Source organism: Acanthochromis polyacanthus, chromosome 19 (assembly GCF_021347895.1).
Source record: "Acanthochromis polyacanthus isolate Apoly-LR-REF ecotype Palm Island chromosome 19, KAUST_Apoly_ChrSc, whole genome shotgun sequence".
NCBI classification, from domain to species: domain Eukaryota; kingdom Metazoa; phylum Chordata; class Actinopteri; family Pomacentridae; genus Acanthochromis; species Acanthochromis polyacanthus.
In genome coordinates, this window is record NC_067131.1 from 29,386,807 (window position 1) to 29,413,311 (window position 26,505).

General features: G+C 37.2%; 1 protein-coding gene across 2 annotated transcripts in view; it reads left to right on the top strand.

Moving 5' to 3' along the window:
* Positions 1-10,359: 10,359 nt before the first annotated feature.
* The window catches only part of aatkb (apoptosis-associated tyrosine kinase b), a 104,439-nt gene continuing 88,293 nt past the window's right edge, over positions 10,360-26,505 (top strand). For both annotated transcript variants that reach the window (XM_051939796.1, XM_051939797.1), the window contains exon 1: positions 10,360-10,898. In XM_051939796.1, the coding sequence (XP_051795756.1) occupies positions 10,823-10,898 (76 nt within the window). In that variant the 5' untranslated portion in view covers positions 10,360-10,822. The remainder of the gene's footprint in view (positions 10,899-26,505) is intronic.

Below are 26,505 nucleotides of genomic sequence, written 5' to 3' on the forward strand. Positions count from 1 at the left end.
GGACACGGGAGGTTTGAACGCTGCATTTAAATACCCTCAGAAATCTGAGCTTGTAGCAACAGCAAATCCAGAACAACAGAGATTCCACTGTTTTTTTGTTTGTTTTATGTAGACAACCAGATCAGAAATATAATCTCCTACAGGAATCACAAACTGTGTTTTATAGAATTTTAAGCCTCTCTGACACGATGGAGTCCAGATTTGATCCTTCTATATTTAGTGGTTTTAGATCTGGTTTACATACAGATAAATAGCAGTGAAATGCCTTTTTCTGCATTCTCATCAGTAAAAAAAAGGCTTTTACAGACAGAAACTGCCAGGTGTGGTTCACAAGCAAAGAGTTAAAAGACAAAAACATGCAGTAAAATCTCTTGTAAACATTAGCCTGTTAAACATTAGCATGTTAGCATTTAGCTTGAAGATAGCGGTAAATACAGTTTTGCAGACAACGCGTACGCACAGTTTGTAAATTTCTGATCAAAATTGCAATTTAAATGATGCATTTAGCACACAGCATAGGCTTCATGGTTTAGTTCTACAAATTCACACCATCCTACTTGTTGTTGCTTCTTTACATGTTTTAAATCAATTATAGTCTGACAATTGGACCGAAGCTCTACTTTAAATAACAGCATTGCTAAATAAATCTGTCAAAAAAGTTGCACTTGTTCCAACATAAAATCACAGCAGCTCTATGTGAGATTATTTATTAATCTTGTTTCTAACACTTGACCTCCTGAACTGTCTCTCACTCTTTGTTATTTCTGGGATTTCTTCAGATTTAATGCTGTTTTCAGGGCAGGGGTTTAATCTTAGTAAAGCCTCGAGTCTCTTATTGAAACTGACTCCTAACATCTGTTACTGTTCTTCTGAGGCGAGCAGGAAAAGGCCGAGGACATCAGCTGTTCCTGTGGACCTTTGATCAGAAATCAGGGCGTCGGTCGGCTTCCTGCCAGCTCCAGGTAATCAGGTCTGCAGCCCACAAAACCAGATCTGTGAGGCCGAGACACGAGGCTCTGCAGGATGAAGCTGCTGCAGTTACGTAAGTCAGCGTTAAATAACACATGAGCAGAGAAACTCAGCTGTGTGTACATCAGTGATCACCCCACTGCTGCCTGTGATATTTACTTTCTTTTGTCGTTTTTTCCTGTTCAGATTTGGTCCTCGGAGACATTATTAACAGAAGAGCAGCTGTCTGCTTGTCAGAATGGGATTCCTGCTGGGCATCGATCTGCAGAATCTGAAATCAGAAAACTTCTCATGTCTCTACATCCAGAGCTGCAGCAGAATTTCACAACTGTTATTAAATGTTGGATATTTAAGACATCAGTTGTGTTTGAAAAGGCTGCACCAGAACAGAATAACGCTGCATTTTAAAGGGTTCCTTCACTCACATTACAAGTATTATTTAGGTTTAGTTTGGTGCTTGTGCAAAACTGTGTGCTCTTTCTACTCTTTCAGCCTCTCCATTCAGTGTAGGTTAAAGTATAAGTTCATCAAAACAACAACAAATTATGGTTTCTGGACAGAACTCCACATCTGTGCAGGAAATACAACTGAGGTTCGTTATTTTAGCCTTTAATGTGGATTTGACATTTTTAAAGGCAGTGGCATGCAGAAAAACACTCATTTTTATTCTTGATAGACAAAAAAATTCCAATAAGAAACAAGAAACATTTTAAATACTGACATGTTTTATTCTCTAATGTGTCTGACATGATGTGTATTAATCCTGAGAGGTCCCAATATGACAAAAAAAGCTATTATTAATCAGCTGCTAATTATGTTGTTGATTGAACAATTAATAATTTACTTCGTGAAATGTCAGGAACAGCAAAAATGCACAAAGTGACATCTTCAGATTGCACTTAAACTAACCAGTAAAACAGCACCACCCGCTGTGCTGTCTAGAATAAACATAAACTATCAGAAGTATCATCTGTATGTCTTCCACACAGCTCGTTGTTTGTCAGATGGTCTCTCCAGGAGATGTTCAGGGCCGTACGTAGCAATGTGCCATCGAGTGATTTTTCATCATTTCTGACCTTCCCTGAAAATTTCATCCAAATCCGTTAGTCTGTTTTTGAGTGATGTTGCTAACAGACAGACGGACAGACAGACAGACGGACAAACGTACGCCAATCGCCACATAGCTCCACCGCATTCTTTGGCAGAGTAAAAATCAAAAACAGACAACCGAAACAGAAATTATATCCAAACATACATGTTACCCTGGTTCATTCTATCATCACATCACTGCTTTACAGTCAGTAATCCATCAGCTTCGTCTTGACCTTATGATGAAACGCTATTGTCTTCTGTCCATATGAGAGTTGTATCTTTCCCATTTCCACATATAAAGTTCCACCTTACTGAGCAACCAGAATGATAGATTCTCCAAAGCAGCAGATTTTCCTAACTGGATGAACCACATGACGGCTACGAGAGCAGATGGGGCCTTCCACATCAGAGCAATAAGTTTCCTACTTAATATAACAGTGATTTGAATTCATTCAGCACGTGAAGGGGTTAAATTCTCCAATGCTCCTCGATCTCCTAGCATGAACAAGTCTAAGGGATGTTTTCTTTCTGACGCTTTTTAATTTGCTAACGCCTTTCTTACCTTAATGTGTCATTTTGAGGAGTTCATCCATGATCCCAGGTTCTCAAAGTCCTCAATCCTCCTTTTCTGGTGAGTAGTTGTTTGTCTGTATTAATATTAAAGGACGTAGCCTCAGTCTTTTTGGACATTTATATGCAAACCAAGATTTTCACAAGAGATTTCGACACTGAAAAACAACTCCTGAGTCTGTGTGATTTCCTCCGTAATCCGGGCAATGTCATCTGTAAAGAGACGATCGCTAAAGACCATCCAACTTATCTGTTGTTGCCGTCAAAATGTTATTAAGAGAAAAGACCAACACCATCCAGGTATGAACCGACTGAGACGCCTTTTTATTGGTGTATTGGGAATGAAAACATTTCTCTGTTGGAGCAGTTTGACCTGAAGGAGACATCTATCATCTTTAACTTGTCGTCCAATAAAGGAGATCTTCTCAGCCACCACTCAGATTAAAGTGTTCTTTTATGTTTTGGATGAACTTAAGTCTTTTACTGTGTTCAGCTTTTAAGATCAAGGTTTTTTTTTTTTTCAGATCCATTTGGCCGAAGCCTCCAAGTAAATTCACTCTATCGATCCAAAGGTTCAATGTTCCTGTTTCTCTGCAGGAGGAATTAAAAACCCAGATCTTTTCAGCCCTGCCTCTCCTACTGCTCTTTGTATGAAAAAAAGAATCTTTGGCATGAAGAAAAGTGTAATTAATCCCATTAAGACGGCTGAATGTGGCGATGAAGGCTCCTCCTATTTGAAAGGGACTCCATAAAGACGTATTCAGCTGAGGCGTCACATTCAGCAGACACACATTAGCGTGGAGGATTAGAAGACCTCCTAATGATGAGTTAAACTGCTGCTCTGTGGCATCGAAGACAGATTTTTATTCCTGACAGACCCCCCCAAAAAAACCCAAAAACCCTCAAACAGGTTAAATGCTGACACGTTTCATTCTCTAATGTGTCTGAAATGACGTGATGGCAAAAAACTATTGTTTATCAGCCGCTAGTTTTGTTTTTGACTGAATAAAATGTCAGAAAACAGTGAAAATGCACAAAACGACATGTTCAGATTGCACTTATGATGTAAAATAGCATCACCCACATTGGTCTCCATAATAAACATAAACTACCAGAACTATCTGCAGAATAATAAATTTTTTTTAGCTGATAAATACAGTAAAATACTCACACATTTTAAAAGGGTGAATTATCATTTTAAAATAGAAATTTCTGACCAGTTTTTCTTACAGTTAAGTAAATTAATGATTTTTTAGTGATTTGATTAGATACTGTTGCAGATTTGAAGATTCCTGTCACTCTTGTATATTGTGTTGATTTTTTTCTATATTATATTTTCTATATTTTTTAGATCTTATTTCATTTTGTTTCATTTTTATTTTATTTTATTTCACCTAATTTAACTAAAATTTACCGTATTTCTCTTTATTTTTTATTTCATTTAATCTTCATTTTATACCCTAATATTCTGTGTTGTCTTACATGTAAAAACATAACAATTTCACAATACTAAGCATGTTTTTCCTTGATATTAAGGCTAATATTTAAAAAATATGCAGAAATTATGGTGTCAAATGATGAAAGATGGATCTGGATGGTGTAGATTAGGGGTGTCAAATATAAATGACTGCAAAAAGAAGGCATGAACTGCAAATTGTAAATTTGTGAAACTGTAAATTTCAAATAATTTCTCAATTTTTGAGAAGTTGTGTTGATCATAAAGTAAAATACAAATTCTGATGTGTAAGTTTTAATGTGTAAATGATAAAATAAGACATAATAGAGTTGAAATTTTGCTTATTTTTCTTGAGAAACTTCAGGATGTTCATGTTTTGTAAAAAGCTTGCTCATTTTAACATGACTTTTTGGCACTGAAACAAAGAAAACACTAGAATTTGTGGTGATTTGTTGGTCATTATGTTCAGATTTACTGGTGCACTGCAATAGAGGATCCATGAAAACTGAACCAGAGGAGGCTGATCGATCTGATTGGAGCTGCAGAAGGGCTGCAACCATCTGATTGGTTGAAGCCAATCAATGCAGGAAGTGGAGACCAATAAAAACCCACTCTGTCAAAACTCCAGGAAGTGTCAGTTCTGCACATTTCAGGATGTTTCTGGTTGAAACTGCACAGAAATGAAAACTGGAGTCTGAATGGAAGGTGAGCAAAAAACAAAACAAAACAAAAAAAGCACAAACACAGCAGAGCTTTGTTTATAAAAATGCCTCATAGTTATGTAAAATATGTGCACTTTATTTGGACAAAGCTGCAGAACAAAAAGCTTCCTCTGGTTCATTTAATTGCAGCTCTGAAGACAGAAACAGCCAGCGGGGGTCGCAGCTTGTAAACAAGCAAAATGACTTTTTTTTCTCATACAATTAACAGTCTGCTGTTTTGCAGAAGAGAAACCACATGACTGCAGTTGGAATAACTGTGACGGTTGTTTGAAACGGTCGGGGCGTTATCTGTTTCCCAGAGAAAACCTCGGCTAGGATTCTCCCTGCAGAGTTTGACTGTAAAACTGTGATTCAAACGCTTCGTCTTCCCCGTGGACGCAGTTCATGCCTGCAGAGGAAATTCCAGCGGCAGCACAGATGCACACAAACAAACATTTAGACTTCCTAATTACTCCAGGAGCAGGATTCCTGAATGAACCAGCAGGTATTTTCTCTGCTCACGGTGTTTCCTCCTCTGCAGACATTTCAGTAAAACATATTTTCCAGACGTCAGCAGCTGTTAATAATGAACAATGTGAGCATTACAGTATGAAGAATGAACATTTTAAAGCAGTTTATAACTCTGAAGTTAGTTATTTTACATAGTTTCCCAGTTTTGGTAAATTACTGATATTTCCTAATTTAAATCACAAAAAAATTGTATTAATTTACAGGACAACTGTAAAACAAAATCAGGTCAGATCAATAAATTATGTCCTACCCAACATCAGGAATTGTATTAATGGTTAACGATATTTCATATCCAAAATCTGTGGTTTTTTTTAAATGATTTTGTTTTCATTTTTTTACTGTATTGAAATCCATGAAATTCTTCTCATTATTATTATTATACAGGAAAATAAGAAAATCTGTTCATACTATTTCTGCGGTTTTCAAACCAGCAAATAAATATTATTTTACAGATCTTTACAGTTTTGTTTAATTGCAGAAATTGACAAATAACAGAAAAGGGCATCTTAATGATATGAATAAACAAACAAACAAATAATGAATAAATATAATATTTATATTGACAATAAACATAGATTTACACAATTTTTACTGTATTTTCCTACATTTACAGTAGAAGACTAACTACTCTGGAACAGAAACACTTATCTGTGTCTGTTTTCAGAATAAACATGATAAATAAAAGTAAATGCTTTATATCTTTATGCATTTCTGTAGATTAATCCAGTTTAAACTCCAGAATAAATCCCATATTAATGTCAAAGGTTCAAGTTCAGCACTTTTCAGCAGTAATTTTTCTTTAAGGAAAATAAAGTTCGGTCTCAGAATATCACATTTTGATGACAGCAGAGTTATTTTTTTTCCAAATGTCAGCTCCTGGGGAACCGCATTGTTTCCAGATCGACCATGAAGCTGCTTTTAAATTCCTCCGGCAGCTTTTCACAAAAGCAACGAATCATAAAAAGCTGTCGGTCGATGGTGTGAAAAGTTTCATTCTGAAACCAGAGAGGAGGAGCTCAGCAGAGTGACCCAAGGCCTCCCCCATCCTCCCCCATCTTCCCAATTCTCTCCATCCTCCCCCATCCTCCCCCATCCTCCCCATCCTCCTCCCTCGTCCTCCCCCGTCCTCCCCATCCTCCCCCACCCTCCCCTATCCTCCCCCATCCTCCCAATTCTCTCCATCCTCCCCCATCCTCCCCATCCTCCCAATTCTCTCCATCCTCCCCCATCCTCCCCATCCTCCCCATCCTCCTCCCCCATCCTCCCCCATCCTCCCCCATCCTCCCAATTCTCTCCATCCTCCCCCATCCTCCCCATCCTCCCCATCCTCCTCCCCCATCCTCCCCCATCCTCCCTCATCCTCCCCCATCCTCCCCCTGGGATGCTCAGGACGGATGTTTAAATTCCATCAGAGTGTTAAGATCAACACCAAATAAAAAAATAAAGACACGTGGATTTAATGCGGTTCACCTGCAGCTCTTCACGTCTGATGAGAGGAAGAAGCTCTTCCTCGTCTGCTTCACTCCCATCCTCTTCCTCCCTGTTTCCACGGAAACAGCCGGCGTGCAACACAATGAGAGTGGAGTGACGTGATGAGGAACAAGAAGAAGAAGAGGAGGAGGAGGAGGAGGGAAAAGATTTAGGAGGAATATTCCTGTCACAGAAATCAAAATGTCCAAAAATAGGAAAACAGACGGTTTCCTTCCAGCAGCTTCGTCTTCTTCCTCCTCATCAGTGGGAAAAATCAGTTATTAGAGCACAAAACGACACAGATTTAACTTCACTTAAAGGTTATGTTCATGTGTTCTGTTTAAATCCTATTGAAAGGTTAGATTTATTCAGCTAGAAAGCAGTCCGTGTGGTTTCTGCTGCAGATTAAAACACAAATTTATTAAAATGAGCTTCAAGCGAATGAGGAAAATGTTTCATTTTGGAGCCATATCTTAAACCTTAAACAATAACTATTTTTTCTTGGGTCAGAATGATCACAGTAAGCATCCAAAGTAAAGACAGTGCATCTTTTGTTCTTTATCTGACAGAAAATGATGCATTTTTTCTGTTATTTCCATTTATCTGACAAACAAAAATCTCAACTATGCTCAAAGAAATGAACCCCGATGAAGAAAATTGGTTGATAACAAAGTCAAATGAACTGAAACCTCTTCTGGAGACGTCAAACATTTGTCTCTGCAGGACAAACCCAGAGAAGTCTGATTGTATTCAGCTTTGTAATATTTATGTCCATGCAGTGAAACGGTAAAATGCTGCAGCTGAAGTCAGATGTGTTTGTTTTTTTTCTATCTGGACTCTGAATGTTGAGCTGGATTTCTTCTGGCTGCCCCAGTTTCTGCTGGTTCAGGTTGTGAAGGAGGTTTTCTGTGTAAATGTGTCAGAGATAAGAGACTGAAACCAACAACGGGGACTTCTCCTGTTTATCTGTGGCTGCAGGACTGAGGCGAACAGATGAGACCAGAACTCCTGGAGCTGGATCACTTTCTGGAGCCGCAGGAGGAAGAAGAGGAAGGGTGGAGGTGAGTTATTTAAGAGAGAATCAGCCTGAGAAGGATCAGTTTAAAGGAACAAAATGATTGATAACAGCTGCAACAACCACTTATCCTATAGATGTGCAGATTATTTCAGTCCAGTTCAGATTCTTGAAGCACTTTTTGACGTTCAAGTCAGAATTTAGACGTTTAAATTACACCAGATTTGGACATTTAAGCCTCAGTAGACATTTAAAAGAGGACAAAATGGATTTAAAAGCAGAAAATGTCAACAATTTTCAAGAATTTATATATCCAGACTGAGTTTTTTTGTACACTAACTATGCCTGTGCAACATAAAGTAGATAACTATTTAAATTATATTAATGCTCCATGTCAACTTCATATTGTCATTTCTGATTAAAATATTTCCAATTTTTCATCTCTTGTGAACACTAATGCTAATCCTGACCACATTTACATGACTGTCTGACAAGATAATATGATGAAATTATGACATTTATATCCAAAACACATATAGAAAGTCTGGACAGACATGGAAGTAAACTGTAACCTGGTTGGTTAATGGAAGTGTATGAGGTGATAATTTTAGTAGAATTATCAGATGATAAATGAATAAATGGGTTAATTAATTACATAAATTAATGCTATGAAATGTGCAGTCTAATCAGTAAAACATTCTCTTAAAAAATGTAATAATATAAGAAAAAATGTACACATTTTAATTTATTTTTTAGCATTTTTCTATCGATATTCCTTAAATGTCTACTATGCTGCTGGAACAATGCAAATTATCTCATCTCATCTCATCTCATCTCATCTCATCTCATCTTATTTAATCTTATCTCATCTCATCTCATCTCATCTCATCTCATCTCATCTTATCTTATTTAATCTTATCTTACTTTGCTGTATTTCAAAGGTGCCTGTATGTTTTCTTTCTGCTCCTCCTGTGCTACAGTTGTTGTTACTTATAGGCTTCATCCACACTAAGACGTCTTAATTTTCTTTAAGAAAGGCACAACTTCTGCTCCATTTTCCCCTGAAATCTAGAATATTCTGGAGTTTTAGGGTCCTAAAATGCAAACTTTAGAAAATGCTGCAGACTCAAGGTGTGTTTTAGTTCGTAAACGAGGATGCAGACGCTCCTGTTGGCTCCTGATTGATTCTCAGCTTTCACTACTTGTTTTCTGATTCCTCTGAACAAACATCAACCTCAATTATAAACGATTAGTTAAAATAGGTAACAAATTACTGGATTTGTTGACTTTCTTTTCTTTTCTAGCAGCTGTTGTGGATTTCAGGGCATCTCTGGTGTTACTTTTCAACACTCCTGTTCTTCCTCTGCAGTGTTTTCTACAACAAAGCAGCCTCCAGCTTTATATTCATGTATGTACGGTGGGGATGCACACATGTTCACGTGACGTGTGCATTCATTCTGTTCATGTGCACAGAAATTATTAATGAAACTGAGCTAAAATGCTTGTTGAACGCAAATCAGCTTTGTTTGAAAATGAAGTGCGTAGCCTCAAAAAATCAAGTTAAATCTGTAATAAGAACTAAGTAAAATATAAAACAGTAATCAGTACATGAAGCAGTTAAAATAGCCTTTACTTTAACCATTTGTATTCCGAAAATTCTCCTTTTTCTTTGCATGTTTGGCAAAAGATTGATTCCATTTTGCAGCTCACACTTCTGTGCTTCAGCAAAACTGTGAATTCAGGACGTTTTCTAGAAGTATTACTCCTTTTATTTCAGTAAAAGTACTTCCATGGGGTTTGTGAAAGGTTCACTGTTGCTGGAAACCATTTGAAGATGTTCAGAACAAAGAGAAAATTGAGCTTTATGCTTGATTTTTTTCACTTCTGACTGACTGAAAATGAACGTTTAGGAAATCAGATCACTCAGGAAAGCAGGAATGACAACGATTTGTCAGTAAAAGAGAGCTTCTCCCTTTTGTAATGTTTTGTTTCTTTAAGCTCCTTATGTGTTTTTGGCGTTGTACACAAAGAAAACCTATCAATAATACATGATACATTGCATAACTGCTCATCCCTGGCACAAAGAGCAGAGCGAAGACTGGATTTGTGCTCAGGACAGATCATTTGGTAGCTCTGTGACGAAGAATTCCAAGCACAGTGAGATGCACAGGGAGAGAAAAGTTGACTCCAGGAATCCAGAGAGGAGGATGAAGGGAGGACAAGGGGGATGGATGCTGTCAGGTGGGGGGGAGGGGGCCTCATCCGACATGTATGAACAGTAGGATTAGAGCCCGGAGAGCCAAGTCCTGCTGTGCGGCCTTTCCCCTCCGGTGTTACATCACAGGACGATGTCTGCAAAAGCCCTGAAATAGTAAAAAACAAACAAACAAAAGAATCACAAGCTTTGTTCAAGTTCTACTGCAAAAATACTTTCCACCCTCATCATCCACTCTTCTTCTGTTACTGTACATCACAGCATCCACAGCCCCCTCCCCCTCCTGCTCCTGCAGACGGGATGCAAAAAAGAAAAAAAAAAATCGCTCCATAAATTCTATTCGGCGCATTACGGAGCAAGATGGCGCTCTGGCTGTCAGCACCTCGGACAGCTCCGGCGGCAAAGACACCAAACTGAGGCTCTTTTTGCGCTTTTTGTGCTTTTTGACGTGTTTGCGGAAGAGACTGGTGTGTGAAAGGTGATGTTCATGCGTCCAGGTGTCGCATAAAAGTCTCTGCGACAAAAAAAAACAAAGAAAGAAAAAGAAGAGGGAGAAATCCAACTTAAACCCCACCAGCTCTCCATCCGTCTAAAATCTACATCCAGGAGTTGATCTAAGCAGGAATACAGACGAGACATCGGCCCGCGGCTTGGCTTCACACCGGAGCATCAATGGACGGACGCGGAATCGCCAAGCGCCGGTTCGGAGAGGAGAAATGAAGCCGCGTTCGGGGACCAGCGCTGCCTAGTTTTTCCGTCCCTCCGATCTGAACCCCCGGCAGTTCGCCTCTCGGTTTCTAAAGATGCTCCTCCTGGTCATGATGATGTCTTCGGTGTTCTTCAGCGCCGGCTTCGCCCGCAGCTCTCATTTCAGCTCAGGTGAGGCGACATTCCGCCGCTGACATCCCCGAATAATCCTCCTCCTCCACCTCCTCATTCAACCACAATCCCTGCAGCTGCACCGGCGTTTGTGCAGATAAAATACAAACGCCTGCACACTCTACTGTAATTACTGTTCTATTCTATTAGCCCACCGATGTGCAGAAATGATGTAATCTCTCCCGTTTAAGGGGTCAGATTTTGCGTAAAAGTGCGCAATTTTTTTGTATTATTTATTTTTAAAGCCCCTCTCGGGTCAAAAGATCAGGTGAGCTGAGCAGTTTAAAGGTGCAGGATGAGAAGAGGAGCTGTGGGAGCAAAAAAAAGAAGAAGAAGAAAGAAAAGGCTTCCTCTAATTGGAGCAGGAGGATGCAGTTTATCCAATTAGTACAGAGAAAGAAAAGAGGATTATGGGAGGCTGAGAGTGGATTCTCTTCCCTGACATAATCACTGCTGGAAACCAAAATTTATAAAAGAAGCTTTTTTTATGATGCAGCATCAGAAAAGCTAACACTGGTCTGTCATTCAGGTGGTTTCTATGGCGACGGACGGGAAGGTTGCAGCAGCAGTCTTTCCCATTTTGTTTCCAGCAGTGAATAATAAATGGATTTGTTGTTTGAGATTGTGGTGAATCTGCATGTTGGTCGTCCTCCTGAAGGATGCCTTCTGCTCGGTTTCATAAGGCCCTGCTGCCCTTTTCAACACACGGTAATTGAATTGCAGGAGTCCTTCCATCGCTGTGTTTTTAGTCTCTGATGACCAAAACCAGGAGTTGGAGTCTGTTTGGAAATGAATTCCTAGTTGGATCTTTGGATGAAATGAGTGGTGCTGCATGTTGTGCTCATAAATACCCTCCTTTCTGTAAAAAACCTGTCAGCTGTTGTCATGGAGCTCACCGAGGTGCTGAGAGACGTACAGGAGGCGCTCATGTGGAAAGAACTGAGCTCTAAATATATCAAAGGCCCTTCTCTACCTGCAGGCTCCTCTGCTGTGGAGAAATGTGCTCATCAACGAGCTCTCCGGGTTAATTCCACTCATCTTTGAGTTAGAGGTGGTTTTCTCTGGGCTGGTGTTGATTTTTAGTCATCTCGAAGATACGTAACTCATATTTAGAGCCGACATTTGCAGTGAAAAATTCAAATTTTGACGTCAAAATTGGAATGATTGTGTTTCATGTTGAATTTTTCAGTGTTTGGCGGTTGGTACGGGTTTAATTTTACTATAAATCAGATAATAAGGTGGCAAAAGCCTAATAGTGGATGTCATAATCTGTACATTAATCTGAATTTTGACTGAACATAAACACAGAAAGTAATTCCTTGGATTAGCGACTGAAGCTAGCAGCATTTGGAGAATTTGTTTGCTAATCTGCACGCCGATTTGTTGATGTGTCTGTCAGCTTTCAGTGCCGTTTTAAACACATTTAGTACTAAATTCTGCCTCTTGTCTGGATACTTGATACACCAGTTTTAGATGTTGTGAATGGACAACAATCTTAGTAGGAAAATCCTCCACGTTTGACTCGTCTCAGCAGGCTGCTGTTTCCTCATTTATTGGTGATGAAACTGCAAGTTTACACCTAAAAAGAAGGACAAAAGTCTGCATTTGGAGTTTAGGCACCAGACTACTTGGTTTGGTTGGGAAAAAGATCATGATTTGGGTTAAAATACATTCTGTTGCTATGTTTCCCGAAGGTTGCAAAGCCCCCTTCTGTACAGAAAAGATGTCAACTACACTCCTTGGATTAGCATTGTCGCTAACAACAGGAGAATCTTTGTTGGCCAACCAGAAAACTGTCTTCATGGCAATTTTTGTGGATGTAAATCTTTTAGGATGTTTTGAGTGTCATTTTGCACAGACTTTCTACAAAATTCTAAGACTTGTCTAGACACTTGGTGCACCAGTTTTGTATGTTTTCAGCCCATTAACTCGATGCTAGCATTACGGATCATTCTCATAATAGTGGTCCAGCTGTGGGTTTGCACTTAAAAGGAGAAACAAAAATCCACATTTGTAGTTTGGGCACCAAAAGCAGTTTGGTTAGGAAAAGCATCATGACTTGGGTTAAAATCCACCCAGTAACTGCATTTACCGAATGTTGCAAAGCTTCATTTTGTACATTCTGGATTAGCTGTTGCAGAGAACAGCATGCAGATCTGTTTCTAGAGGATTTAGTTTAGCGCCCAAAATGATGGCGATGTGAATCGAAATTTTTTGGGATGCTTTGGTTGTCATTTTGCACACATTTTCCACAAAATTCCACCACCTTTCTAGACACTTGGTGCACCAGTTTTGGGTGTTTTCAGTCCATTAATTGGATGCTGTCATTGTAGATTATTCTCATACTGGTGGAGCAGCTGCAAGTTTATGCCTAAAAAGATGGACAGGAGTCTGCATTTGGAGTTTAGGCATCAGACTACTTGGTTTGGTTGGGAAAAAGATCATGATTTGGGTTAAAATACATTCTGTTGCTATGTTTGCTGAAGGTTGCAAAGCCCCTTCGTTGTACAGAAAAGATGTCAGCTGCATTATTAGAAATTCTTTGGATTAGCTGTTGTCACTAACAGCATGAGGATCTTTGTTGGTCAAGCAAAACCTATCTGCACGACAATTCTTGTGGATGTGAATCTTAATTTTTAGGATGTCATTTTGCACCTAAAATGAGAAAAAAAAGACCGCAACTGGAGTTCAGGCACCAGATTAGTTGCATTTTAATTTGGGTTAAAGCACGGCTCAAATTATGACTACAGCAGAGATTTTATTGACTTCTTCCCACGACAAGAGGTCACAGATGTTCTGGAGGTTGGTTTGTGTTTACCAGAGATCCGAGTGGATGTTAATCCGTCTGCTGAGCCGCTGCGCTGAATTCCTTGGATTAGCTTTTCTAGCTAACGACACGAGGATCTGCTTCTGGGGATATTCGTTAGCTATCTAGAAAACCAGCTGGATGCCAGTGTGGTGATGTGAATCCAAATATTTTAGGTGGTTTTGTGCAATTTTCCACATATCTTCAGCCTCTCATCTTTGGTGTCTTTGGATTCTTGTTGTTTGAGCTGTTTACGCCTGGAGTTATTGGTAATCAGGCATCTTTCCTTGTTTTGTTTTCGTATTCTAATATAATCATTTGCATTTTCTATGACTATTTTTTATTATTTGCATATATATTTAATATATTTACATATATATCATAAATGTAGGGGATTATAGGGACACAATCAATCAAAAAACTCATATATGAAATTAAGGCTGAACAATTCAAAATATTATGAAAATGACCAAGTGCGATATCCAGATCACATGACTTTTTTGTTTTACTAACTGTAAAACGTGTCATAAGCATTGTGTGACTAAAAATCTTATTTTCTGGATGTGTTTGGTATAAACTTCACCAAAAATCACATTAGCATTTTTTAAATTTTGCTTTAGTGGAGAAAAAAATGCAAGAATTCCCACTAACTTCAGGACTCGTAGCTCAATATCTCAAAAATAACTGTGGTTAGTTATTTAATTATTTAGTTAGCTTGTTTGGTAGCTCACACATGTTACATAAACGACAGATAGATAAAGGAACAACAAGAGCATGCAATCAATGTGCAAATGGTGCCGACTGAAGAAACAGCAATAAGTTCTCTAAAGTGCTGGTATTTGCAAAAAAGTGCAAAAAGTTTTACAATGAGGTCCAAATTAAGGTGCAAATTGGTGAAATTTTCAATAAAATAGAGAATTTTAAAGTACAAAAAGGTGCAACTTGAAAGTAGAACCAATAATAAAGAGTATATAGATATTAGTTGTAGTATTTATCACAGGATATTTCCTGCAAAATGTCATTTATTCTGTGTGCTGCTACAGATCAGGGTAACAGATTTCGTTCACTCGTGTTTTTAACGTTTGAATGACAGCAAACTAAAGAAGCTAACCAAAGATAATTTATGAAGCAAATCAATTTTTGTGAGTTTGTTGACAACTTTACTGACATATGACGATGTATGTTTGAGAAAATGAATGGCGGGAAGCGCAGAAGAAGCCTGGCGGAGTTTAGAAATGTGAATTTGAAAGCATGAACATAGTTGTTTCTCTGAGCGACAAACCATCGTTGAGTCATCTGGTGTAGAAACTGGAGTAAATTTCTGCATTGTTTCCAATTTATGGCTTTGGTTAGGATTACATGCAGTATCATATTCTGATATTTACAGATTTCAGACAATTATCTCTGCACAAATATGAAAAGAAATCTCTACTGCCAGCATTTTATAGCAAGATACGTGTAAAATACAACAATGTCATAATGTAAAATAGTATTTTCCTTTCATATAAAGGAGAATATTTTAAAAAAATCAATGCCTGTCGAAATTATGTTCTCCCTCATGCTTCTAAGTTCAATAAATCATAAAGTCTCTGTTGCTTTGTATTGTACAAAACATCTAAATAAACAGAAGAATTAGCTGTTTCTGATGATATTAGTGGTTTCTCTGAGCGACAAACCATCGTTAAGTAATCTGAGTGAGAAAATGGAGTAAATCTACACAAAAACAAAATATTGGGTTTGAATTTCCAAAATATGTGGACAAAATTGTCTGGAACTCTACTCCATTAAGCACTCAGTACATATTTTTTTCCCAGTTTCTAATCTATTCCACCATTTAATTTCTGACATTTCAAGATTTTAAAGAATACTCTACACAAATATGGAAAAAAACTCTACTACCATCATTTTTTGGTAAGATGCACATAAAAACATAACAATTTTCTATCTCTAAAGACTAATTAAATATATATATGGAATTTATATCTTATCAAATTTTTAACATCTAGATAGTCTGGAGAAATCAAAGCTGTTTAAAGAAGGTTAAAGTGAAAGAGGAGCTTCTTCCTAGCAGACATCAGGATGACATCACAGTCAGTGGAGGCAGGGCTGGGATCAGTGGGATGAGTTTACTGGCAGTGCTGGCCGCCTTCCCAGGCCTCAGGTTATCATTTCACATTTCTCCTCCTGGCTGCACATCCAGCTCTCTGATTATATGGACATTGTCTGAAGGCCCAGCGGAGCTTCTTCCCTCCAGGAGGCAGGTAAACTGGGGACGTTTGCTGATCTTTGCCCTTCACGCTGAGAAAAAAAACCACAGCACAGGGATTAGATTTGATAGGGGGAAGGTTTGTGGTGGCTGGAGGTGATGATTCCAGTGAAGGAGAGGCTGGTGGAGTGAATGACGAGCTGCTGGCAGCCTGGAGAAGCTAATTGGATTCGTGCCATTTACACCAATTGAACAAAAAGCTTTCTGCTGTGATCTGCACCCTCAAACCTCCAGATAGGAGCTGATCAGAAACAGCTGTGGTGGTTGTGAGCTGCAATCGTCCTCCACCAGGAGTTGTGTTTTTTCTTCCTGTTTCTGCAGAACAGCTTGTTCAAAACATAATCACTGGGCTCTGAAAGGCCCAGAGTGTCTTAAGTGAGGCGGCTGCTGCAGACTGACTCTGATTGCTAATAGCCTGTGCTCTTACTAAGAGCCTCTTTGTTTGTGTGCTTTTTTCTTTCCCCCTGTAAGAATTCTGAAGCATAATCGCCTCTGATTGCATTAAGAAGTATTTTTCTCGAAGGAACAAGCCGTTGCTCACAAATTCCCAGCTGTGGTGATTCAGGTGGATTCTGTAAACCTCAGGTGGTTGAAATAAACAGATTACAGAGAAACACGTTCTCGACGGTGATGACTTGATGCAACACGAGGATATTTCAATGAAATGAGCTTTTATTTTGAAATAAACATAAAATTCTCCTGTTAGGTTCATTTTTGTAGTTTTTGTCATTTTGTGTGTCGTTTGTGCCATTTTGTGTCTTGTTTTTGTCATTCCGTGTCTAGTTTTTGTTGTTTTGTGTCTCGTTTTTGTCATTGTGTGTCTTGTTTTTGTCATTTTGTGTCACTTTAGCTGTTTTGTGCTTCATTTTTGTTATTTTGTGTCTGTTTTTTGTTGTGTGTCTCATTTTTGTCATTTTGTGTCTCGTTTTTGTTGTTTTTTGTCATTTTGTGTTTTGTTTTTGTTGTTGCGTGACTTGTTTTTGTCGTGTATCTCGGTTTTGTCGTTTTGTGTCTCGTTTTTGTCATTTTGTGTCAATTTTGCTATTTTTTGTCTCATTTTTGTCATTATCTCTGGTTGAATGAAATGAGGAAAAAATCAAGATAAAAGGAAAGATGTAGATGTCCTTTAATCTTTAATATAACTAAGTTTTATTTTAGATAATGAACACAAAAATCTTTTCTAGATATACTTTTTTAATTTAAAAACTGGACATCAGTTACAGTTTTGACTTTTTACTTTTTTTCTGCTTAACATGTAAAATTATATTTTTCCTAGATGATTTTTCTAGATATTATCTGTCAGTTTGATCCACAACGTAACAGTAGGGTCTAACCTGAATCTAATTTGAGAATCTCTGAACAGTTTTCATTTTTTGTGTCAGAAATGTGGCTGCAGCTGACATTTATTTTTCGTATATGGATGCACTTTACGTCCAAAGTCACATCCCTTGCTTTCGGTTAAATTGCTTCTGAAGTATTTACTGCAGCGAGGTGTTGCACATATCAAAGGAAACTACACAAATCGACCTTTCCGACAATGCTACTTGCTTGTCTGTGTGATAACGTGTCAATGAGAAACAATCCTCTTGGATTTGCATCACATCCGTCATATTTACATCCTGCATGCAGCTCTTTGTCCATCTCCACACCCTGAGCTCTTGTTGTTGTTGTTGTGCTGTTGCATAGATATTTTAATATCTAGACTCATCAATATTTATGCAATACAATATGTTGATATCGTATTATGTAAGAGAGTGAAACCGGAGCTTTGCACTTCTTGCATATTTGTACATATGAAAGAAGACGACTGTAAAGTAACATCTTTAGCAATTTCTTAAACTATTTCTACACTCCTGCTTCTAAGTTAAATAAATCCTAAATTCTCTCTTATTTTGTAATGTACAAAACATCTAACTAAACAGCAGAAGTTGCTGTTTCTGATGATATTAATGGTTTCTCTGTGCCACAAACCATCACTGAGTAAACAGGTTTAGAAATTGAAGCAAATTTCCAGCTTACGGCTTGGATTAAGGTTACATACAGAATCATATTCAGGTATTTCCACATTTCAGACAATTTTCTCTAAACAAATATGAAAAAAAACATCTCTACTGCTAGAATTTTATGGAATTTTATGGAATTTTATGGCAAGATGCATGTATATAACAATTTCATAATATAAAAGTGTTTTCCCTCAATATAAAGGTTAATATTAAAAAATCTATATCTTTTATTATTTCTTTAGCTAATTAAACACACGCTTCTAAGTGTAATAAATCACAAAATCTCTGTTGTTCTATAATGTACACAACATCTAAATAAACAGCAGAATTTGCCATTTCTGATGATATTAGTGGTTCCTTTGTGTGGCAAACCATTGTTGAGTAATCTGGTTTAGAAATTAGAGCAAACTTCTGCAAAAACAAATTCAAAATATTGGACTTGCGTTTTGAATTTAAAAAGTTTGTGGACAAAGCAGTCTTAACCTTTTGTCTGTTAGGCACTTAATACATATTTTCCCCCAATTTTTGAGACTGCTCTACAGAAATATGAAAAAAAAACTCTACTGCCATAAATTTTTTTAAAGATGCACGTAAAAACATAAGAATTTCATGTCTTTAAAGGCTAATTAAAATATATATGCAAGTTAAAAATCTATCGTGAAAAACAACAAAATAAAATGGTCAAAATATGAGCTTAGAAGTAAAATTACCCTAAAAAATTGTACTGATAGAGTTAATCTGCCGGTGAATTTTACTATTAATTTGCTGAATCTGCCCCTAATTAGCAGGATTGATCGTATATTTGCCAATAACTGATCGGAACAGCTTGGAGATCTTCTGTTTACGGCTAATTGGTAAATGAGCCAGAAATCAGCGGTGTATTGTTCACTTTTCTGTGTGTTTCGGTTTAATGAGCTGATAAACGAGAGCAAAACAGAAACTAGAAATATATTCATCCCGATGGGTTTCCACAAGCTGTGCGGGAAGACGGCGTGAAGTCCTCACGGAGGTACAAAAGGCACTGAAAGAATAATGAAATGTGATTCTTTATTGGTCCTGGAGGGAAATTCCCGTCTTGTTTGCCTCTCTGCTCGGTGATCAGGGTCGCCCAGAGCGCAGCAGCAGAAGGGGTTCTGCGTCTCACTTGAGGCCATTTTGTTTTTTTCTTTTAGTTTCTTTGTTGCACCACAGAGGCTCAGTGTTGGTCAACAGTCTGGTTGATATAGGATTCATCCTGATCCTGAAATCCAGAGCTGAAACGGTGGATTAACGGTTGATTAAAAGTGTCATGATGCACTGAATGCTCCTTTCTCATACTGGAACGCTGCTATGAAGTGACCTTTTTGTTAAATATCAGTTTATTCAAACCCAGCGGGGATCTCGGAGGGCAGGATCGGACTCCTGTTTGTTGAAATTTTTGCTTTATGCTTCTTGCACATCTGTAAATATTAAAGGAACAACATTCTGAATACAGACGACAACAACAAAGCAATACCTTTAGCGTTTCCTTTAACTATTTCTACACTCCTGCTTCTAAGTTGAATAAATCACAATGGCAAAGCTGTTTTAAAATGCAGAAAACATCTAAATAAACAGCCCAATTTGCCATTTCTGATGATATTAGTGGTTTCTCAGAGTGGCAAACCACTGTTTAGTAATCTGGGTAAGAATTTTGAGCAAATTTATTCAAAAACAAACACAAAATATTGGATTTGCGCTTCAAATTTTAAAGGTTTGTGGACAAAACTGTCTTAAATTTATTATTCCATTAGGCACTCAGTACATATTGTTCCCAGATTTAGTTACTACACAAATACAACATGTTTATATAGTATTATATAAGAGAGTGAAACCGGAGCTTTAAGCTTCTTGCAAGTAATTTCTTAAACTATTTCTGGGATAGAACCTGGAATATATTTCTTCAAAAACAAAAACACATTTTTATTTCAAATTTTAAAATTTGTGACCAAAACTGTCTTAAACTATCTCTATTAGGTACTTGGTACATATTTTTTTCCCCCAATTTTGGAGACTACTCCACAGAAAGAACAAACATTCTGAAGGCAACTGTAAATAATATATTTAGTGATTTCTTAAACTGTTTCTACACTCCTGCTTGTAAGTTCAATAAATCACAAAGGCAAAACTGTTTTATAATTTGCAAAACATCTAAATAAACAGCAGAATTTGCAATTTCTGATGATATTAGTGGTTTCTCTGTGCGACAAACTATTGTTGAGTAATCTGAATTAGAAACATTAAAAGCAGTACCAAATGGATATATAGACGTACATATATATATATATATATATATATATATATATATATATATATATATATATATATATATATATATATATAGAGAGAGAGAGAGAGAGAGAGATAAATTCACCTTAATTTCAGCTGTCTAACTGTCCCATGCTTTTAAAAGCAGTTTATTTTACAGATCTATTTCTAAACAGCAGCTTCTCAGAATTCAGACTCTTTCTTGTGTTTCATGGAAGATATTTTCATCAGTTTGACATAAAGCTGAAATCTTTCATAAACCAGAGGCAGCATTCAAAAGCTGCAGACAGCGAGGCCCAGAAGATGATGATGGATCACTGCAGCTCTGGTTTTACGACAGCTTTTACTACTACAGGACTGTTTCATCCCCTAATCCTCCCATTGATCATCTCCGTGGATTTCCACTCCATGCTCTGGGTTCTGATGCGGAGCTGCAGTGGTGCCCTTCTGAAGGTTTCCTGGTCCTGTTGTGGAGCTGACTAATGGGATGGATGATGGAGTCTGACACCTTTCACCTGTTTGGGTCTCCTCTGTGTTGCTGCTTCGGCCTCAGAAGCAGCTAAACCTCACAGAGGAAGAGACGCTGTTATGTAGTTGACTAAATACTTGGCTGGCTAATGGATGTTTTGCCCTCAGAGAAACAGAAAATGCAGAATAGGATGGAGAGCTTTTCTATTATTTCCTCTCATAAAGCACCTGAGTTGTGTTTCAGCACCGCGGACAGCTCCCAGCTATTTTTTTAAAAATGCAGAGGAGATATTTTATTTCCCATTTTTTACTCATTTTAATTTCAGACTTTTGTCTACTTTCTTTTTCATCCAGTTGCTCTAGGTCCTTGTGGGCAATAAGACGTTTTTCACGGCAGTTTTAGGGTAATTCAAACCTTTGTTCATGCTCTGACTGCAGGGACTTTGCTGGAGGACGTCTTTCAGGGCTGTTTTTATCTAAGAAAAAAGTACTTTCTGCAGAAACATCACCTGAAAAACTGCTGTGTGGGTTTTAGCACTGATCAGTTAACACATTCTTTTGCCCTTTTGATATTTTCATCCAGAGAACTATTAAATTAAAAAAGTAAAAAATATATATATATTTTGATCTTGAAAGTAAACAATGAAAAAAATCTATAAAAGAACCTGTGCAAATTTGGCAGCAAAAATATCTACGGCATTCAAAAACTAGTGGAAAATGTCTGTAAAATATTGATATTTCTAGCTGATGCAAAAACACAAAAACAGTCTAATTGTACTGTCATAAACTGTGAGCAAACAAATTCAGATTCTTGATGTGAAAATTCTTTACAGCTTTTGCCACTTAAAAAATCCTGTAAATATCTGTAATTTACCAAAACATAGAAAATCTGTAAAATATCAGTTTTTATATACATAATTAATCTTTCAAATGCCAACAGATTATTTTTCATTAATGTAAATACAAATAAAAAGGTGTCATTTAATGGTCAAATGTTATAAAACAACCAATTATTAACGTGAATAATTTTTTAAGAAAAGATCATTTTAGAGCAGCTCTTTTTAATCACACATTTCAGGAATGTAGTGCAAAAATACAAAATAAACCAAAATATACATGAGTACTAGTTGTAGAAATAATAGTATTGCATATTTAACAGTGGTTTTGAACATAAAATGTAATAAGTAGAAACACTGTGAGAAAGATTATTATCTGTACTGCACAGACTGGACATAAGTATAAACAGAACATTATAGTACATATTCCTGTATATGTGAAAAATAGATATAATTTATATTGTAGCATAGCATAGAGGATTTAAAATGTCTTAAAATGGTCATAATTCACAGATATTAATGTGTTGATGTTGCCTTAATGACATTTTTAGTCTAAACAAACCAACTTTTCTTGTGAACAAACAGATTTACTCAGATTATCTCTGAACAAAACCAGCTTCAGAATCCATTTTCTTACATTTTTAAGCCATTTTCTGTCCTTTTTAGGCCATCTTTGTGCTTAGAAACACGTTTGCTGCAGTCCTGTCTCTTGACTTTTCTTGCATTTCTTGGCTCCTTCCTGCTACCAGCTGTCCGTGAGCAGAATAGTGTGAAACTGTTGGCTGGGCCGTTTTTATCACTTAACGTGTCTCCGTTTGTGTCCTCCATTACTAGTAGAGTAAGAGTGGAACTAAATCCTCTAAATGTTGCTCCAGTGGTCAGAAAGTCCAAACATTTGTGGCATTTTCAGGACCAAATGCTGCATCTTCATGATTCTCTTCATGAATTAAACCTTCTACTTCCTGCTGCAGTGCTTTTATTCACACCAACAACAGAAACCCGCTCAGACAGGCCGACCATCTCTGAAGTTCAGCTACAATAACGGTCTCACACGTCGCACCAGTCTGGTTTTTATAGAAGATATTTAAAAAAGAAGCAATTTTCTCTCCGGATGAAATCATGCGAGCTGTTATTTCTCTTTGTCTGTGTAATTATGAGGACACTGTGGGAATAATTCCATTTCCTGGGTTCCTTTTTGGCCTCTCAGCTGAGGCTTTAACGTCAGATTGATTTGCTGTGGAGAGGAACTCTGTTGGAGTGTTCAGAGACTCCAGGACGGTTCTGCAGCGATCCCATCGATTCTCCACCATATCGATTGGTTTTGATGCAGCTCTTCAGGGTTTGATATCATGAACTTATCTCTGCTGTGTGTACGCTTCTCTCTTATCTCCCTCGTTTCTCTTTTAATGTTTGAATCTATCCATCTCGGTGTGAACGGTCGGCGTCCCTGCAGTGCCGCAGCAGGAAGCTGAGCCCTCGGTTTAGCGGCTTCATCGGCCACGCTCGGCCGGCTGAGAAACGAGGGAGTGCATCCTGATGCAGAGATAGAGAGATGAGGAGCAAAACGAGGAGGGGAAAGATGTCAGCAGAGGAGAGAAGGACTCAGAACGGCAGGAAATAAGTGTGCAGAGCTATAAAGATTCATGCAGCATCATAAAATCATCTTCACATTAATGCTCGGTGTGTAAAGAATGAGCTGCATGAGGCTTTAACACACAGAATCCTCTGAAATAACAGCTTAATCATAACATACTGGCAGTTTAGGCTGTTAGCATCAATGTTTCATTTCTTGAACAATTTCCTCTTATCTTGATTTTTCTTTTTTGCAATTACAGATAATGAGTAAAATCACAGAAAAATTGCATCAATTTGCATGTTAATGATAATTAAACAGGCCAAAATTGTAAATAATGTCCATTAAAACAGACAACAAACAAACAAACATGTCTAAAAAAAATAGTAAATCATTCTTTTACAGCCTTTGTACAGACATTTGTCATTATTGAAAATTATGAAAATTATTGACATTTAGGATTTAAAAATATGACTTTTTAAAAATTGTTATCTGTTAGTTTTTTTTTAATTTTTCAAATGATAACTAGTAAACTCAGAAGAAATATGAATAATTTCTGTAGAATAAAAAACAAAAACTAAGTCAGGCCTGAACTCTAACTAAAATCTGTATTTTCACAAATTAAATGATACTTTTTATAACATTTGACCATAAAATTTGTAATTAAATCAATTAAAGAAAACAAAGCTTTTACGGGTATTTATTATTTTAATGAAAAAAATTCTGTCATGAATTTTAATTGCTATTTGATAGATTTTTCCATTGTTGTTAAATTAAGCATAATATCTAGTAAAATCACATAAAAGATTACATATTGACTGTAAAATAAAAACAAACAAAAAACCCGATACAGAATAAAACTGTCAATAATATCCACATCAGAAATATATGTATTTAAAGTAAGCCAATCTTTTGCAAAGTTTGACTTAACTTTTTTAAAATCAGCAAAATATATCGTTTTACAGGTTTTTATTTATTATTATTAGAAAAAATTGTATTTTAAGGATTTAATATCTTTAAAATTCATATTTTCCCTGTTTTGTTAAATTTAATAAAATGTTAAAAAAAATCACAGAAAATCTTGACTGTAAAAATAATAATTAAAGCAACAAATTAGCAAAACATATTGTTGCTTTACAGATAAATTTGCAAAAAAGTATATTAAAGTCTTGAAAATGGTGAATTAATTATTAGTTAGAATTTTTAAACTGATGTTTTACAAAATTTAACTGCATTTTTTAAAATTACATATAATTTATTACATTTTTTAAATCGGTAAAAAATCATTGGTGATCCTGACCTCTAATTTTGAGCTTAAAAACCAGAACAAAACCCTTTTTTCATTCTACACAACATCCTGTTTCTTTGAGTCCTGCTGTTGCTACCAATAACTTCTTCAGGCCGTCTCCGTGGCAACGCATCCCCCCTACCCACATCCTTGCTGCCGTTCACTGCCGGTTAATTCAACATTTTCTTTTAGCCGTCAAGGTCTGAGCAGGAGAATGAAATAAATAACTCTCTGTTTGATTCACACGTGAGCGCTGAGACACGTGAAGCCGCTGCAGGAGTTTGGATGTTCTGACTGAAGGGAAACTCATCTCCACAGTTTTTAATAGGAATTTATTTCAGCTTCTAAAAGGCTTGCTGTGTTTTCATTCTTCTTCGTCTTTTATTCCATTCATCCAATCTGAAAGTCAGATGATTCTTTCTGAATCTGCATCTGACAAATGATGTCATTTTGATGTTTCTTTAATAAAAGCAGGTTTGGGAGTTCCATCAGTCGTCCACTATTACAGAAGCACCAACTTCCTACATTAAATGTTATCTTTGTTTGTAGCAGTTCCCTTTAAAACGGTCTTTTAGTGCATCATTTCAGCCGTTAGACTGGACCACCACTCTTTCTTAACCCGTTTTCGAAAATGCTAAAAGTGATGTTTGATGTTTTAGACTCTTATCTCATGCCGACTGTACAAACAACTCTTCTCCAATCAGAAACTGTTTTTAGATGGTAAATTGTGTGCAAATGACATCTTGCTAATTTAAAAACATGATTTCAGAGCTCTTAACTGCATTCAAACATTTAGAAATCTCCTTCAGCAACTTTAAGAGACTATATAATGTGTCAGAATAGTTATCTTTAGTGTGAAGTTCTACATTTCTACTTCTGTGCACACCAACAATCAACAGTTTTAATAAAGATGTATAAGTGCTTTTCTGTATAATCAAGAGATTATTTTTACCGTGCACTGCAAATATCAAGATGCGACACTTGAAAATGAAATATTCAAATTCATTTTTATGTTTTTGCTCTGATTGCTTGGTTTTATAACTTTAAATGTCATGTTGTGCGTGTACTTTACACTGCCTGCAGCGTCTTGCCTTAACTCCTGCTCTTTTTTCTACCTTTTCCTACTTTTAGCTTTTTGTTAGGGCCTCAGCACTGACAGTGCATAGGACCCTGGTGGAAACCAAAGAATTCTTTTTTGCCCAAAAGAATCTTATTTTTGAGGGCCTGAGCATGTGCAAAAACTCATGAAAGTTTGCCCCCAAATCAGAACTGGTCTGTGTATTTGTGTGGAAAAATGACTCCATAGTGCCTCCTGCAACATTTATAACATCTACTACGGACGGGGCGTTTCACCTCCATCTACCAAATTTGGTAGCCATATGCAGCACGTCAGGGTTAACGAATAATTGACAGCCATACCCTAAAACCCAACAGGAAGTTGGCCATTTTGTTTTAATTGTGAGATTTTTTTGTTGTTTTGCTCATTTTCAGGGGCTAACTCCTCATAGGGGGTAACTCTAAAAAACCTCACATTTGTCCAGTATATAAAACAAGCCTTAGTGATGAGAAGTTGTCAAAATCTTTTGCAAAAGTCAAAGGGCGTGGCCATGGCAGCCCCCTGAACTTTGATGCTTCGCCAGGCCATGAAACAGGAAGTGCTCTCTAACTACCCTGTACACGCGCCAGTCTGCCAACACGAAACAGGAAATTACATGTTTTAGATTTCAATGTGCTATTATTAACCGGTTGACCATATTAACCTCAAATGTGGTGATGGAAGTCTAAAGACGTTGGTGATGATTCATAGGGAAAATTGTGGGTTTTCGTTAAACGTGGAAGTGTGGTGAATTTCGATGTCTCACCATGACTACTGAAGTGTTTATCTCAGCTGCACAAGATTCAATCTGGCCTAAACTTCACATGCTGTACAAGAGTCCAAATCTGAAGACATCCATATTCCAAAAGTCATAGCACCACCTATTGGTAACAGGAAGTTGTAGCCATTATATTTACATGCACCACCACCAAACTTGGTGATGTAATCCTTAACATCGGTCAGCTACATCTCAAAAACTTGAAAT